General features: G+C 47.1%; 1 protein-coding gene across 8 annotated transcripts in view; it reads left to right on the top strand.

Annotated features, from left to right (window-relative positions):
• dysf (dysferlin, limb girdle muscular dystrophy 2B (autosomal recessive)) overlaps positions 1–16,085 on the top strand; it is a 210,889-nt gene that overhangs the window by 39,761 nt on the left and 155,043 nt on the right. For all 8 annotated transcript variants that reach the window (XM_071379261.1, XM_071379260.1, XM_071379258.1 and 5 more), the window contains exons 4-7: positions 6,185–6,290; positions 10,234–10,348; positions 10,889–11,020; positions 11,196–11,302. In XM_071379261.1, coding sequence (XP_071235362.1) covers positions 6,185–6,290; positions 10,234–10,348; positions 10,889–11,020; positions 11,196–11,302 — 460 coding nt within the window. The remainder of the gene's footprint in view (positions 1–6,184; positions 6,291–10,233; positions 10,349–10,888; positions 11,021–11,195; positions 11,303–16,085) is intronic.

Below are 16,085 nucleotides of genomic sequence, written 5' to 3'. Positions count from 1 at the left end.
TACATTTACATTTAAGTCATTTAGCAGACGCTCTTATCCAGAGCGACTTACAAATTGGTGCATTCACCTTATGACATCCAGTGGAACAGCCACTTTACAATAGTGCATCTAAATCTTTTAAGGGGGGGGGGGGGGGTGAGAAGGATTACTTTATCCTATCCTAGGTATTCCTTAAAGAGGTGGGGTTTCAGGTGTCTCCGGAAGGTGGTGATTGACTCCGCTGTCCTGGCGTCGTGAGGGAGTTTGTTCCACCATTGGGGGGCCAGAGCAGCGAACAGTTTTGACTGGGCTGAGCGGGAACTGTACTTCCTCAGTGGTAGGGAGGCGAGCAGGCCAGAGGTGGATGAACGCAGTGCCCTTGTTTGGGTGTAGGGCCTGATCAGAGCCTGGAGGTACTGAGGTGCCGTTCCCCTCACAGCTCCGTAGGCAAGCACCATGGTCTTGTAGCGGATGCGAGCTTCAACTGGAAGCCAGTGGAGAGAGCGGAGGAGCGGGGTGACGTGAGAGAACTTGGGAAGGTTGAACACCAGACGGGCTGCGGCGTTCTGGATGAGTTGTAGGGGTTTAATGGCACAGGCAGGGAGCCCAGCCAACAGCGAGTTGCAGTAATCCAGACGGGAGATGACAAGTGCCTGGATTAGGACCTGCGCCGCTTCCTGTGTGAGGCAGGGTCGTACTCTGCGGATGTTGTAGAGCATGAACCTACAGGAACGGGCCACCGCCTTGATGTTAGTTGAGAACGACAGGGTGTTGTCCAGGATCACGCCAAGGTTCTTAGCGCTCTGGGAGGAGGACACAATGGAGTTGTCAACCGTGATGGCGAGATCATGGAACGGGCAGTCCTTCCCCGGGAGGAAGAGCAGCTCCGTCTTGCCGAGGTTCAGCTTGAGGTGGTGATCCGTCATCCACACTGATATGTCTGCCAGACATGCAGAGATGCGATTCGCCACCTGGTCATCAGAAGGGGGAAAGGAGAAGATTAGTTGTGTGTCGTCTGCATAGCAATGATAGGAGAGACCATGTGAGGTTATGACAGAGCCAAGTGACTTGGTGTATAGCGAGAATAGGAGAGGGCCTAGAACAGAGCCCTGGGGGACACCAGTGGTGAGAGCACGTGGTGAGGAGACAGATTCTCGCCACGCCACCTGGTAGGAGCGACCTGTCAGGTAGGACGCAATCCAAGCGTGGGCCGCGCCGGAGATGCCCAACTCGGAGAGGGTGGAGAGGAGGATCTGATGGTTCACAGTATCGAAGGCAGCCGATAGGTCTAGAAGGATGAGAGCAGAGGAGAGAGAGTTAGCTTTAGCAGTGCGGAGCGCCTCCGTGATACAGAGAAGAGCAGTCTCAGTTGAATGACTAGTCTTGAAACCTGACTGATTTGGATCAAGAAGGTCATTCTGAGAGAGATAGCGGGAGAGCTGGCCAAGGACGGCACGTTCAAGAGTTTTGGAGAGAAAAGAAAGAAGGGATACTGGTCTGTAGTTGTTGACATCGGAGGGATCGAGTGTAGGTTTTTCAGAAGGGGTGCAACTCTCGCTCTCTTGAAGACGGAAGGGACGTAGCCAGCGGTCAGGGATGAGTTGATGAGCGAGGTGAGGTAAGGGAGAAGGTCTCCGGAAATGGTCTGGAGAAGAGAGGAGGGGATAGGGTCAAGCGGGCAGGTTGTTGGGCGGCCGGCCGTCACAAGACGCGAGATTTCATCTGGAGAGAGAGGGGAGAAGGACGTCAGAGCACAGGGTAGGGCAGTGTGAGCAGAACCAGCGGTGTCGTTTGACTTAGCAAACGAGGATCGGATGTCGTCGACCTTCTTTTCAAAATGGTTGACGAAGTCATCTGCAGAGAGGGAGGAGGGGGGGGGAGGGGGAGGAGGATTCAGGAGGGAGGAGAAGGTGGCAAAGAGCTTCCTAGGGTTAGAGGCAGATGCTTGGAATTTAGAGTGGTAGAAAGTGGCTTTAGCAGCAGAGACAGAAGAGGAAAATGTAGAGAGGAGGGAGTGAAAGGATGCCAGGTCCGCAGGGAGGCGAGTTTTCCTCCATTTCCGCTCGGCTGCCCGGAGCCCTGTTCTGTGAGCTCGCAATGAGTCGTCGAGCCACGGAGCGGGAGGGGAGGACCGAGCCGGCCTGGAGGATAGGGGACATAGAGAATCAAAGGATGCAGAAAGGGAGGAGAGGAGGGTTGAGGAGGCAGAATCAGGAGATAGGTTGGAGAAGGTTTGAGCAGAGGGAAGAGATGATAGGATGGAAGAGGAGAGGGTAGCGGGGGAGAGAGAGCGAAGGTTGGGACGGCGCGATACCATCCGAGTAGGGGCAGTGTGGGAAGTGTTGGATGAGAGCGAGAGGGAAAAGGATACAAGGTAGTGGTCGGAGACTTGGAGGGGAGTTGCAATGAGGTTAGTGGAAGAACAGCATCTAGTAAAGATGAGGTCGAGCGTATTGCCTGCCTTGTGAGTAGGGGGGGGAAGGTGAGAGGGTGAGGTCAAAAGAGGAGAGGAGTGGAAAGAAGGAGGCAGAGAGGAATGAGTCAAAGGTAGACGTGGGGAGGTTAAAGTCGCCCAGAACTGTGAGAGGTGAGCCGTCCTCAGGAAAGGAGCTTATCAAGGCATCAAGCTCATTGATGAACTCTCCGAGGGAACCTGGAGGGCGATAAATGATAAGGATGTTAAGCTTGAAAGGGCTGGTAACTGTGACAGCATGGAATTCAAAGGAGGCGATAGACAGATGGGTAAGGGGAGAAAGAGAGAATGACCACTTGGGAGAGATGAGGATCCCGGTGCCACCACCCCGCTGACCAGAAGCTCTCGGGGTGTGCGAGAACACGTGGGCGGACGAAGAGAGAGCAGTAGGAGTAGCAGTGTTATCTGTGGTGATCCATGTTTCCGTCAGTGCCAAGAAGTCGAGGGACTGGAGGGAGGCATAGGCTGAGATGAACTCTGCCTTGTTGGCCGCAGATCGGCAGTTCCAGAGGCTACCGGAGACCTGGAACTCCACGTGGGTCGTGCGCGCTGGGACCACCAGATTAGGGTGGCCGCGGCCACGCGGTGTGGAGCGTTTGTATGGTCTGTGCAGAGAGGAGAGAACAGGGATAGACAGACACATAGTTGACAGGCTACAGAAGAGACTACGCTAATGCAAAGGAGATTGGAATGACAAGTGGACTACGCGTCTCGAATGTTCAGAAAGTTAAGCTTACGTAGCAAGAATCTTATTGACTAGAATGATTAAGATGATACAGTACTGCTGAAGTAGGCTAGCTGGCAGTGGCTGCGTTGTTGACTTTGTAGGCTAGCTGGCAGTGGCTGCGTTGTTGACACTACACTAATCAAGTCGTTCCGTTGAGTGTAATAGTTTCTACAGTGCTGCTATTCGGGGGCTAGCTGGCTAGCTAGCAGTGTTGATTACGTTACGTTGCGTTAAAAGAACGACAGTAGCTGGCTAGCTAACCTAGAAAATCGCTCTAGACTACACAATTATCTTTGATACAAAGACGGCTATGTAGCTAGCTGTGTAGCTAGCTACGATCAAACAAATCAAACCGTTGTACTGTAATGAAATGAAATGAAAATGTGATACTACCTGTGGAGCGAAGCGGAATGCGACCGGGTTGTTGAGTGCGGAAGTTCTATTCGGTAGACGTTGGCTAGCTGTTGGCTAGCTAGCAGTGTCTCCTATGTTAAGGACGACAAATAGCTGGCTAGCTAACCTCGGTAAATTAAGATAATCACTCTAAAACTACACACTCTAAACTACACAATTATCTTGGATACGAAGACAGCAAAGACAACTATGTAGCTAGCTAACACTACACTAATCAAGTCGTTCAGTTGAGTGTAATAGTTGCTACAGTGCTGCTATTCGGTAGACGGTGGACGTTTGCTAGCTGGCTAGCTGCTGGGCAGATAGCAGTGTAGACTGCGTTAGGACGACGTAATACGATAATTACGCAATTATTTTTGATACAAAGACGGCTATGTAGCTAGCTAAGAAGAAATTGCTAAGATTAGACAAATCAAACCGTTGTACTATAATTGAATGTAATGAAATGTAATGAAAAGTTATACTACCTGCGGACCAAAGCGCGAGTGCGACCGCTCTCATCGTTGTCGGTGATCAGGGTTACCACTGCTGGAAACACTCAACATTCTAACATTCTCACATTCTCGCATTCTAGCATTCTAACATTCTAACATTCTCGCATTCTAGCATTCTAACATTCTCGCATTCTAGAATTCTCAAATTCTCACATTATAGCATTCTAACATTCTAGCATTCTAACATTCTAGCATTCTAACATTCTAGCATTCTAACATTCTAACATTCTAGCATTCTCACATTCTAGCATTCTAACATTCTAGCATTCTAACATTCTAACATTCTAGCATTCTCACATTCTAACATTCTAACATTCTAGCATTCTAACATTCTAGCATTCTAACATTCTAGCATTCTAACATTCTAGCATTCTAACATTCTAACATTCTAGCATTCTCACATTCTAGCATTCTAACATTCTAGCATTCTAACATTCTAACATTCTAGCATTCTCACATTCTAACATTCTAACATTCTAGCATTCTAACATTCTAGCATTCTAACATTCTAACATTCTAGCATTCTCACATTCTAACATTCTAACATTCTAGCATTCTAACATTCTAGCATTCTAACATTCTCACATTCTAACATTCTAGCATTCTCACATTCTAACATTCTAACATTCTAGCATTCTAACATTCTAGCATTCTCGCATTCTCGCATTCTAACATTCTAGCATTCTAACATTATAACATTCTAACATTCTAACATTCTCACATTCTCGCATTCTAGCATTCTAACATTCTAACATTCTCGCATTCTAGCATTCTAACATTCTCGCATTCTAGAATTCTAACATTCTAGCATTCTAACATTCTCGCATTCTAGCATTCTCACATTCTAACATTCTAGCATTCTAACATTCTAGCATTCTCGCATTCTCGCATTCTAACATTCTAGCATTCTAGCATTCTAACATTATAACATTCTAACATTCTAACATTCTCACATTCTCGCATTCTAGCATTCTAACATTCTAACATTCTCGCATTCTAGCATTCTAACATTCTAACATTCTAGAATTCTCACATTCTCACATTCTAGCATTCTAGCATTCTAGCATTCTAACATTCTAACATTCTAACGTTCTAGCATTATAACATTCTAGCATTCTCACATTCTAACATTCTCTCATTCTCACATTCTCGGATTCTAGCCTTCTAACATTCTAGCATTCAACAATTCTAGCATTCTAGTATTCTAACATTCTAACTATCTAACTTTCTAACATTCTAGCATTCCAACATTTTAACATTCTAGCATTCCAGCATTCTAACATTCTCACATTCTAGCATTCCAACATTATAACATTCTCACATTCTAGCATTCTAGCATTCTCACATTCTAGCATTCTAGCGTTCTAACATTCTAGCATTCTCACATTCTAACATTCTAGCATTCTCACATTCTAACATTCTGGCGTTCTATCATTCTCACATTCTAACATTCTAACGTTCTCACATTCTAGCATTCTAACATTCTAGCAATCTAGCATTCTCACATTCTCACATTCTAGCATTCTCACATTCTCACACCCTTGGTGCATTAGCGTTGCTTCCCTGTCTCCATATCACTGGCCACTAGGATCGCTAATGGCTATTGAATAACTGAATAGCTGAATAGACAGCTACCCTCTGGGATTTCCAGCTAGCTTCTTTATGGTTCTATATTCTCAGAGTAGCTGTAGACTGTGGTTACAGATGAGAGAGGGGAAATGGATGGCTGATGTAATGTTTGCTATACTGTCCTCAGCTGTGTCTGTGTGAGTACAGGTGAGACAGGGAGATGTCTGACTCATATCCTGTATTCTACTGCTCTGCCTTCCCTCTGTTCCACTCTGTCTGCCTGTCTGCCTGTCTGCCTGTCTGCCTGTCTGCCTGTCTGCCTGTCTGCCTGTCTGCCTGTCTGCCTGTGTCTGCCTGTCTGCCTGTCTGTCTGTCTGTCTGTCTGCCTGCCTGCCTGTCTTTCTTTCTTTCTTTCTTTCTTTCTTTCTTTCTTTCTTTCTTTCTTTCTTTCTTTCTTTCTTTCTTTCTTTCTTTCTTTCTTTCTTTCTTTCTTCACTACTAACCAGTGTATATTCTCTCTGTTTCTAGGTTCCTGGGGGAGAGTAGAGTGGCTCTGAGGGATATCCTCAACTCCCCTCACCTGGCTGCTAGCTTCACTGTGTCCCTACTGGATACCAAGAGGAACAATACTGGGGTGAGACACACACACACACACACACACACGCAGTCACATATAAGGATTTTGCTGCACCTGCAAAATATGTGTACGCGACTAATAACATTTGATCTGATTTGACCGCCTGGGTCATACTGCAGATGAAACGTAACGTTCTTGTGTTTGGAACGTTTCTACTTCCTGTTAATTTCATGAACCCGACACAGACACTTCCTGTACGTTTCATCGTATAAACACACACCTTTACGATTCAGAGGGGTTTGGGTTAAATGCGGAAGACACATTTCAGTCGAATGCATTCAGTTGTACAACTGACCCAGCGGTAATCGCAATGCCATCGGGGGTTCGCCAAAAAGAAATAGATAAGATAGATAGATAGATAGATAGATATAGATAATATAGATAATAATAGAATCTCATACAAAAAGAAGAAAAAAATGGGGAAAAGTATTGACACGTTTTTAAAAAAATTGAGAGACGAGCTTAAAGTTTTCTTTACTGACCATCATTTTCACTTGTCTGACCGCTTGCATGATGACGAGTTTCTCACACGACTGGCCGATCTGGGTGATGTTTTTTTCTCGCCTGAACGATCTGAATGTAAGATTACAGGGACTCTCCGCAGCTATGTTCAATGTGCGGCACATAATTGAGTCTATGTTTAAGAAGTTGGAGCTCTTCTCTGTCTGCGTTAACAAGGACAACACACAGGTCTTTCCATCATTGTGTGATTTGTTTGTGTGCAAATGAACTCAAACTTACGGACAATGTCAAATGTGATATAGCGAAACACCTGAGTGAGTTGGGTGCACAGATACTTTCCCGAAACGTATGACACAAACAACTGGATTTGTTATCCCTTTCATGCCCTGCCTCCAGTCCACTTACCGATATCTGAACAAGAGAACCTCATCGAAATTGCAACAAGCGGTTCTGTGAAAATTGAATTTAATCAGAAGCCACTGCCAGATTTCTGGACTGGGCTGCGCTCAGAGTATCCTGTCTTTGCAAATTGCGCTGTTAAGACACTGATGCCCTTTGCAACCACGTACCTACGTGAGAGTGGATTCTCGGCCCTCACTAGCATGAAAACTAAATACAGGCACAGACTGTGTGTGGAAAATGATTTCAGACTGAGACTCTCTCCAATACAACCCAACATTGCAGAGTTATGTGCATCCTTTCACCCTTCTCATTAACCTGTGGTGAGTTAGTCACAATTTTTGATGAACAAATAAAGTTTTATATGTAAGATAGTTTTTGATTATTATTATATTATTATTTGTGCTCTGGTCCTATAAGAGATTTTTGTCACTTCCCACGAGGCGGGCTGTGACAAAAACTCACTCTCATTCTCATGTTTAATAAATATATCATATAGTGTGTGAGTGTGACAGGCTCACAATGACGGCAAAAAACAAAATTTCAGAGTGTGCTGACCCTGGTGCTAGAGGGGGTACAGCTGGAGGTTGAATGTATGATGGGGTACAGCTGGAGGTTAAATGTATGATGGGGTACAGCTGGAGGTTAAATGTATGATGGGGTACAGCTGGAGTTAAATGTATGATGGGGTACAGCTGGAGGATAAATGTATGATGGGGTACAGCTGGAGGATAAATGTATGATGGGGTACAGCTGGAGGATAAATGTATGATGGGGTACAGCTGGAGGATAAATGTATGATGGGGTACAGCTGGAGGTTAAATGTAGGATGGGGTACAGCTGGAGGTGGATGTATGATGGGGTACAGCTGGAGGATAAATGTATGATGGGGTACAGCTGGAGGTTAAATGTAGGATGGGGTACAGCTGGAGGTTAAATGTAGGATGGGGTACAGCTGGAGGATAAATGTATGATGGGGTACAGCTGGAGGATAAATGTATGATGGGGTACAGCTGGAGGATAAATGTATGATGGGGTACAGCTGGAGGTTAAATGTAGGATGGGGTACAGCTGGAGGTGGATGTATGATGGGGTACAGCTGGAGGAATAATGTATGATGGGGTACAGCTGGAGGTTAAATGTAGGATGGGGTACAGCTGGAGGTGGATGTATGATGGGGTACAGCTGGAGGATAAATGTATGATGGGGTACAGCTGGAGGTTAAATGTATGATGGGGTACAGCTGGAGGTTGAATGTATGATGGGGTACAGCTGGAGGTTAAATGTATGATGGGGTACAGCTGGAGGTTGAATGTAGGATGGGGTACAGCTGGAGGTGGATGTATGATGGGGTACAGCTGGAGGAATAATGTATGATGGGGTACAGCTGGAGGTTAAATGTAGGATGGGGTACAGCTGGAGGTGGATGTATGATGGGGTACAGCTGGAGGATAAATGTATGATGGGGTACAGCTGGAGGTTAAATGTATGATGGGGTACAGCTGGAGGTTGAATGTATGATGGGGTACAGCTGGAGGTTAAATGTATGATGGGGTACAGCTGGAGGTTGAATGTAGGATGGGGTACAGCTGGAGGATAAATGTATGATGGGGTACAGCTGGAGGTTAAATGTATGATGGGGTACAGCTGGAGGATAAATGTATGATGGGGTACGGGACAATAATAAGTGTGGGAACCACTGCTCTATATAATTTGCACAGATTTAATTCAACCAACATTACCATTATTTAGTGGCGGACATATTTAATCACGAAGTCAGAACTCTTTGGCTTTTTTCTAGTGTTCTTCTCAAGAAAAACAATGGCAAACTATTTTCAGCCGGGTGTGTATGTGTGTACCAGCCAAAAAAATGTTTTTCTTCCTTCTCTGTAGCACTTCTCTCAGAATAACACACATCCTCAGGAAAAACCTGTCTGCGTGTCCAGGTACAGACAGACAGACAGACAGACAATTTCACAAACACCGTCAGGAACCCTCTCTTCTGTCTCAAATGGCAACCGATTCCCTATAGACCCTGGTCTACAGTAGTCCACTACCCTGGTCTACAGTAGTTCACTACCCTGGTCTACAGTAGTCCACTACCCTGGTCTACAGTAGTCCACTACCCTGGTCTACAGTAGTCCACTACCCTATAGACCCTGGTCTACAGTAGTTCACTACCCTGGTCTACAGTAGTCCACTACCCTGGTCTACAGTAGTCCACTACCCTGGTCTACAGTAGTCCACTACCCTGGTCTACAGTAGTCCACTACCCTATAGACCCTGGTCTACAGTAGTCCACTACCCTGGTCTACAGTAGTCCACTACCCTATAGACCCTGGTCTACAGTAGTCCACTACCCTATAGACCCTGGTCTACAGTAGTCCACTACCCAATAGACCCTGGTCAACAGTAGTCCACTACCCTATAGACCCTGGTCAACAGTAGTCCACTACCCTATAGACCCTGGTCAACAGTAGTCCACTACCCTGGTCTACAGTAGTCCACTACCCTATAGACCCTGGTCAACAGTAGTCCACTACCCTATAGACCCTGGTCAACAGTAGTCCACTACCCTATAGACCCTGGTCAACAGTAGTCCACTACCCTATAGACCCTGGTCAACAGTAGTCCACTACCCTGGTCTACAATAGTCCACTACCCTATAGACCCTGGTCAACAGTAGTCCACTACCCTGGTCTACAATAGTCCACTACCCTATAGACCCTGGTCAACAGTAGTGCCCTAAATAGTGTGTCATTTAGAACACACCAAGAGGACCCTGTTCCCAACACCGCCCCCTGAAAATCAACCCTTTCACATGATCCATATCACTCACAGACCAAATCAAGATGTTCGGTGGAGATCATTCGCAAAAAGATTCCTGCTAAAATATTATTTGACGATGAACTAACTATTAGGATAAATCCTGAATATATTACTGGTAATATCAGAAATATTTCCAACCTGGAAGTGATTTATTTCAGATATGAACCTCTAACAAAACAAGAGAATAGTTTTGTTGTGTACACGTCTGTCTCTGTTTAGTAAATCATCTCTGACCGGTTTCCTCCACTAGGCCACACTGAGCTTGCAGGTTTCCTACATCCCTCCCCCAGGAATGACTCCTTTCTTCCAGCCTCCTCCTCAGCCAGAGGCCAGGGAGAAACCTGTGGAGCTGGACACTGTCACAGGTACAAGACATCTCAAAAAAAAAGTCTCCAGATTCCAGTAGAGCTCTCATATCAAACCCCGCCCATAACAGTCCTCGTCTCTGTGTTGTTGTCTTAGGTGTCTCTTTATGTAGTGATGTGTTTGTCGTCATGTATGTTCTGTCCAATGTATTTTTATTTTTCATTTTTAATCACAGCCCCCGTCCCCGCAGGAGGCCTTTTGCCTTTTGGTAGGCCGTCATTTTAAATAAGAATTTGTTCTTAACTGACTTGCCAAGTTAAATGAAGGTTAAATAAAGCAACTTTTAAAAAACTCTGTCTTTCTCTCTCTCTCTCTCTCTCTTTTCTCTTACTCTCTCTCTTTCTCTCTGTCTCTCTGTCTCTCTCTCTCTCTCTCTCTCTCTCTCTCTCTCTCTCTCTCTCTCTCTCTCTCTCTCTCTCTCTCTGTTGTTCTCTCTCTCTCTCTCTCTCTCTCTTCTTCTCTCTCTCTCTCTCTCTCTCTCTCTCTCTCTCTCTCTCTGTAATAACGAGGGTTGTACTGTATGTGTGTGTCTACTCCAGTCTTCTCGTTGGACACCATGGGTGAGGAGGACACAGAGAGCATGTTGATGATGGAGCAGACAGATGACCCAGACACCGGGAGTCACCAAGGGCCCCATCAGGGGGGCCAGGGGGGCCAAGAGACCCCCACAGGTAACCACCCCTGACCCCTTCCTCCGGAGTCCTGACCCCTGACCCCTAGCAAGCCAGCCAGCTCCTGAAATTGCAGAATTAAGTTTCTGTGTTTTTTTTAAATTTTTTACATAGTTTGTCTTTTGTGTGATCTGTTTTCAACTCTGTGTATGTGTCATCATGTTACCCCTGCCAGCCCAGACCCCTAAACGAGCCCCCCCTAACTACACCCCTGGAGTGAAGAGGAAGAAGAGGCAGCAGGGTAACAAGGCACCGCTCCCAAACAAACCACAGGACCTGCAGGTGTGTGTGTGTGTGTGTGTGTGTGTGTGTGCATTTCTCTCTCTCTCTCTCTCTCTCTGTGTGTGTGTGTGTGTGTGTGTGTGTGTGTGTGTGTGTGTGTGTGTGTGTGTGTGTGTGTGTGTGTGTGTGTGTGTGTGTGTGTGTGTGTGTGTGTGTGTGTGTGTGTGTGTGTGTGTGTGTGTGTGTGTGTGTGTGTGTGTACATACAACTACATATTTCTTTAGTTTAAAAACACAATTTAATCAGGACATATCTAAATCCCCTCCTCTTTATATCATCTCATCTCTGATGTTGAGGTTGTACTGTGTTGTTGAGGAAGCACCTAGGTCTTTCACTGCACCATGTACACCTGCTGTAAACTGGCTACGTGACGAGTAAACTTCGATTTGCTTTGATATCTGCTAGTTGGTCTGAGAACTGCTCATCTGTTATGGTTCTGAGAACATCTGTTATGGTTCTAAGAACATCTGTAATGGTTCTAAGAACATCTGTATGGTTCTGAGAACATCTGTTATGGTTCTAAGAACATCTGTTATGGTTCTAAGAACATCTGTTATGGTTCTAAGAACATCTGTTATGGTTTTAAGAACATCTGTTATGGTCTGAAAACTGTTCATCTGTTGTGAGAAGCTGGTGCCTTCATCATCTAATTTAGACCACATAGCAGAGGAAAGCTATGAACCCTGACAGTGATGGGCCTTAGAAAGAGCACCACTGTGTGGTCGTGGCGTGACACCTTGTAATTTACACAAATAGTATGATTTCTCTCCTACACCTGTATCGATCAACTCAAAAGGAAACATATTGATATAAATGCTGATTTTCCACTCTTTTGAGCCGTCAAACATCAATGAAGATGGCGAGACACAAGTAAAGGGACAAAGTGGAGGAGCAATTCAGCGGGTCGGATATGAGATGTATGTGGCAGGGGCTTCTAACTAGTCACGTCACAGACACCAACACCGCCCTACCCGACGAGCTAAACACCTTTTTCCTCACGCTTCGAGCAAAACGACTCCGAGGAGAGCTCCTGAGGACAGGCCTACATACTCACGGTCTCCCCATAGAGGGTATTCAAGTCATTCAAACGTGTGTACCCTTGCGAGGCTGCCGGCCCAGATGACATCCCTAGCAGCGCCCTCAGAGAATGTGCAGACCAGCAAGCTGTTGTGTTTTCTGACATTTTCAATCTCTCGATAGCTCAGTCCGTTATCCCCACCTGCTTCAAGATGTCTCCTATCATCCCCCTGCCCAAGATGTCTCCTATCATCCCCCTGTCCAAGATGTCTACTATCATCTCCCTGCCCAAGATGTCCACTATCATCCCCCTTCCCAAGATCTCCACTATCATCCCCCTTCCCAAGATCTCCACTATCATCCCCCCCTGCCCAAGATGTCCACTATCATCCCCCTGTTCAAGATGTCTACTATCATCTCCCTGTTCAAGATGTCCACTATCATCCCCCTGCCCAAGATGTCTCCTATCATCCCCCTGTCCAAGATGTCTACTATCATCTCCCTGTTCAAGATGTCCACTATCATCCCCCTTCCCAAGATGTCCGCTATCATCCCCCTGTTCAAGATGTCCACTATCATCCCCCTGTTCAAGATGTCCACTATCATCCCCCTGTTCAAGATGTCCACTATCATCCCCCTTCCCAAGATGTCCGCTATCATCCCCCTGCCCAAGATGTCCACTATCATCCCCCTGTTCAAGATATCCACTATCATCCCCCTGTCCAAGATGTCCACTATCATCCCCCTGTCCAAGATGTCCACTATCATCCCCCTGTTCAAGATGTCTCCTATCATCCCCCTGTCCAAGATGTCCACTATCATCCCCCTGCCCAAGATGTCCACTATCATCCCCCTGTTCAAGATGTCCACTATCATCCCCCTGTTCAAGATGTCCACTATCATCCCCCTGTCCAAGATGTCCACTATCATCCCCCTGCCCAAGATGTCCACTATCATCCCCCTGCCCAAGATGTCCACTATCATCCCCCTGCCCAAGATGTCCACTATCATCCCCCTGTTCAAGATATCCACTATCATCCCCCTGCCCAAGATGTCCACTATCATCCCCCTGCCCAAGATGTCCACTATCATCCCCCTGTTCAAGATATCCACTATCACCCCCCTGTCCAAGATGTCCACTATCATCCCCCTGCTCAAGATGTCCACTATCATCCCCCTGTTCAAGATGTCCACTATCATCCCCCTGTTCAAGATGTCCACTATCATCCCCCTGCCCAAGATGTCCACTATCATCCCCCTGTTCAAGATATCCACTATCATCCCCCTGTCCAAGATGTCCACTATCATCCCCCTGCCCAAGATGTCCACTATCATCCCCCTGTTCAAGATGTCCACTATCATCCCCCTGCCCAAGATGTCCACTATCATCCCCCTGCCCAAGATGTCCACTATCATCCCCCTGCCCAAGATGTCCACTATCATCCCCCTGCCCAAGATGTCCACTATCATCCCCCTGTTCAAGATGTCCACTATCATCCCCCTGCCCAAGATGTCCACTATCATCCCCCTGTTCAAGATGTCCACTATCATCCCCCTGTTCAAGATGTCCACTATCATCCCCCTGTTCAAGATGTCCACTATCATCCCCCTGCCCAAGATGTCCACTATCATCCCCCTGTCCAAGATGTTCGCTATCATCCCCCTGTCCAAGATGTTCGCTATCATCCCCCTGTCCAAGATGTCCACTATCATCCCCCTGCCCAAGATGTTCGCTATCATCCCCCTGTTCAAGATGTCTCCTATCATCCCCCTGTCCAAGATGTCCACTATCATCCCCCTGTTCAAGATGTCCACTATCATCCCCCTGTTCAAGATGTCCACTATCATCCCCCTGTCCAAGATGTCCACTATCATCCCCCTGTCCAAGATGTCCACTATCATCCCCCTGTCCAAGATGTCCACTATCATCCCCCTGTTCAAGATGTCCACTATCATCCCCCTGTCCAAGATGTCCACTATCATCCCCCTGTCCAAGATGTTCACTATCATCCCCCTGTTCAAGATGTCCACTATCATCCCCCTGTCCAAGATGTCCACTATCATCCCCCTGTTCAAGATGTCCACTATCATCCCCCTGCCCAAGATGTCCACTATCATCCCCCTGTCCAAGATGTCCACTATCATCCCCCTGTCCAAGATGTTCACTATCATCCCCCTGTCCAAGATGTTCGCTATCATCCCCCTGTCCAAGATGTTCGCTATCATCCCCCTGTTCAAGATGTCCACTATCATCCCCCTGCCCAAGATGTCCACTATCATCCCCCTGTTCAAGATGTCCACTATCATCCCCCTGTTCAAGATGTCCACTATCACCCCCCTGTTCAAGATGTCCACTATCATCCCCCTGTTCAAGATGTCCACTATCATCCCCCTGTCCAAGATGTCCACTATCATCCCCCTGCCCAAGATGTTCGCTATCATCCCCCTGTCCAAGATGTCCACTATCATCCCCCTGCCCAAGATGTCTCCTATCATCCCCCTGTCCAAGATGTCCACTATCATCCCCCTGTTCAAGATGTCCACTATCATCCCCCTGTTCAAGATGTCCACTATCATCCCCCTGTCCAAGATGTCCACTATCATCCCCCTGTCCAAGATGTCCACTATCATCCCCCTGTTCAAGATGTCCACTATCATCCCCCTGTTCAAGATGTCCACTATCATCCCCCTGTCCAAGATGTCCACTATCATCCCCCTGTCCAAGATGTTCACTATCATCCCCATGTTCAAGATGTCCACTATCATCCCCCTGTCCAAGATGTCCACTATCATCCCCCTGTCCAAGATGTCCACTATCATCCCCCTGTCCAAGATGTTCACTATCATCCCCCTGTCCAAGATGTTCGCTATCATCCCCCTGTTCAAGATGTCCACTATCATCCCCCTGTCCAAGATGTCCACTATCATCCCCCTGTCCAAGATGTTCACTATCATCCCCCTGTTCAAGATGTCCACTATCATCCCCCTGCCCAAGATGTCCACTATCATCCCCCTGTTCAAGATGTCCACTATCATCCCCCTGTTCAAGATGTCCACTATCATCCCCCTGCCCAAGATGTCCACTATCATCTCCCTTTCCAAGATGTCCACTATCAACCCCCTGCCCAAGATGTCCACTATCATCCCCCTGTCCAAGATGTCCACTATCATCCCCCTGCCCAAGATGTCCACTATCATCCCCCTGCCCAAGATGTCCACTATCATCCCCCTGCCCAAGATGTCTACTATCATCCCCCTGCCCAAGATGTCCACTATCACCCCTCTGTCCAATATGTCTCCTATCACCCCCCTGCCCAAGATGTCTCCTATCATCCCCTTCCCCAAGATGTCCACTATCATCCCCCTGCCCAAGATGTCCACTATCATCCCCGTGCCCAAGATGTCCACTATCATCCCCCTGCCCAAGATGTCCGCTATCATCCCCCTGTCCAAGATATCCGCTATCATCCCCCTGTCCAAGATGTCCGCTATCATCCCCCTGTCCAAGATGTCCACTATCATCCCCCTGTCCAAGATGTCCACTATCATCCCCCTGTCCAAGATGTCCACTATCATCCCCCTGCCCAAGATGTCCACTATCATCCCCCTGCCCAAGATGTCTCCTATCATCCCCCTGCCCAAGATGTCCACTATCATCCCCCTGCCCAAGATGTCCACTATCATCCCCCTGCCCAAGATGTCCACTATCATCCCCCTTCCCAAGATGTCCACTATCATCCCCCTGCCCAAGATGTCCACTATCATC

The sequence above is a fragment of the Salvelinus alpinus genome, chromosome 31 (assembly GCF_045679555.1).
Source record: "Salvelinus alpinus chromosome 31, SLU_Salpinus.1, whole genome shotgun sequence".
NCBI classification, from domain to species: Eukaryota; Metazoa; Chordata; class Actinopteri; order Salmoniformes; family Salmonidae; genus Salvelinus; species Salvelinus alpinus.
The sequence above is the reverse complement of the archived record's forward strand: the minus strand, read 5'-3'. Positions and strand labels throughout refer to the sequence as shown.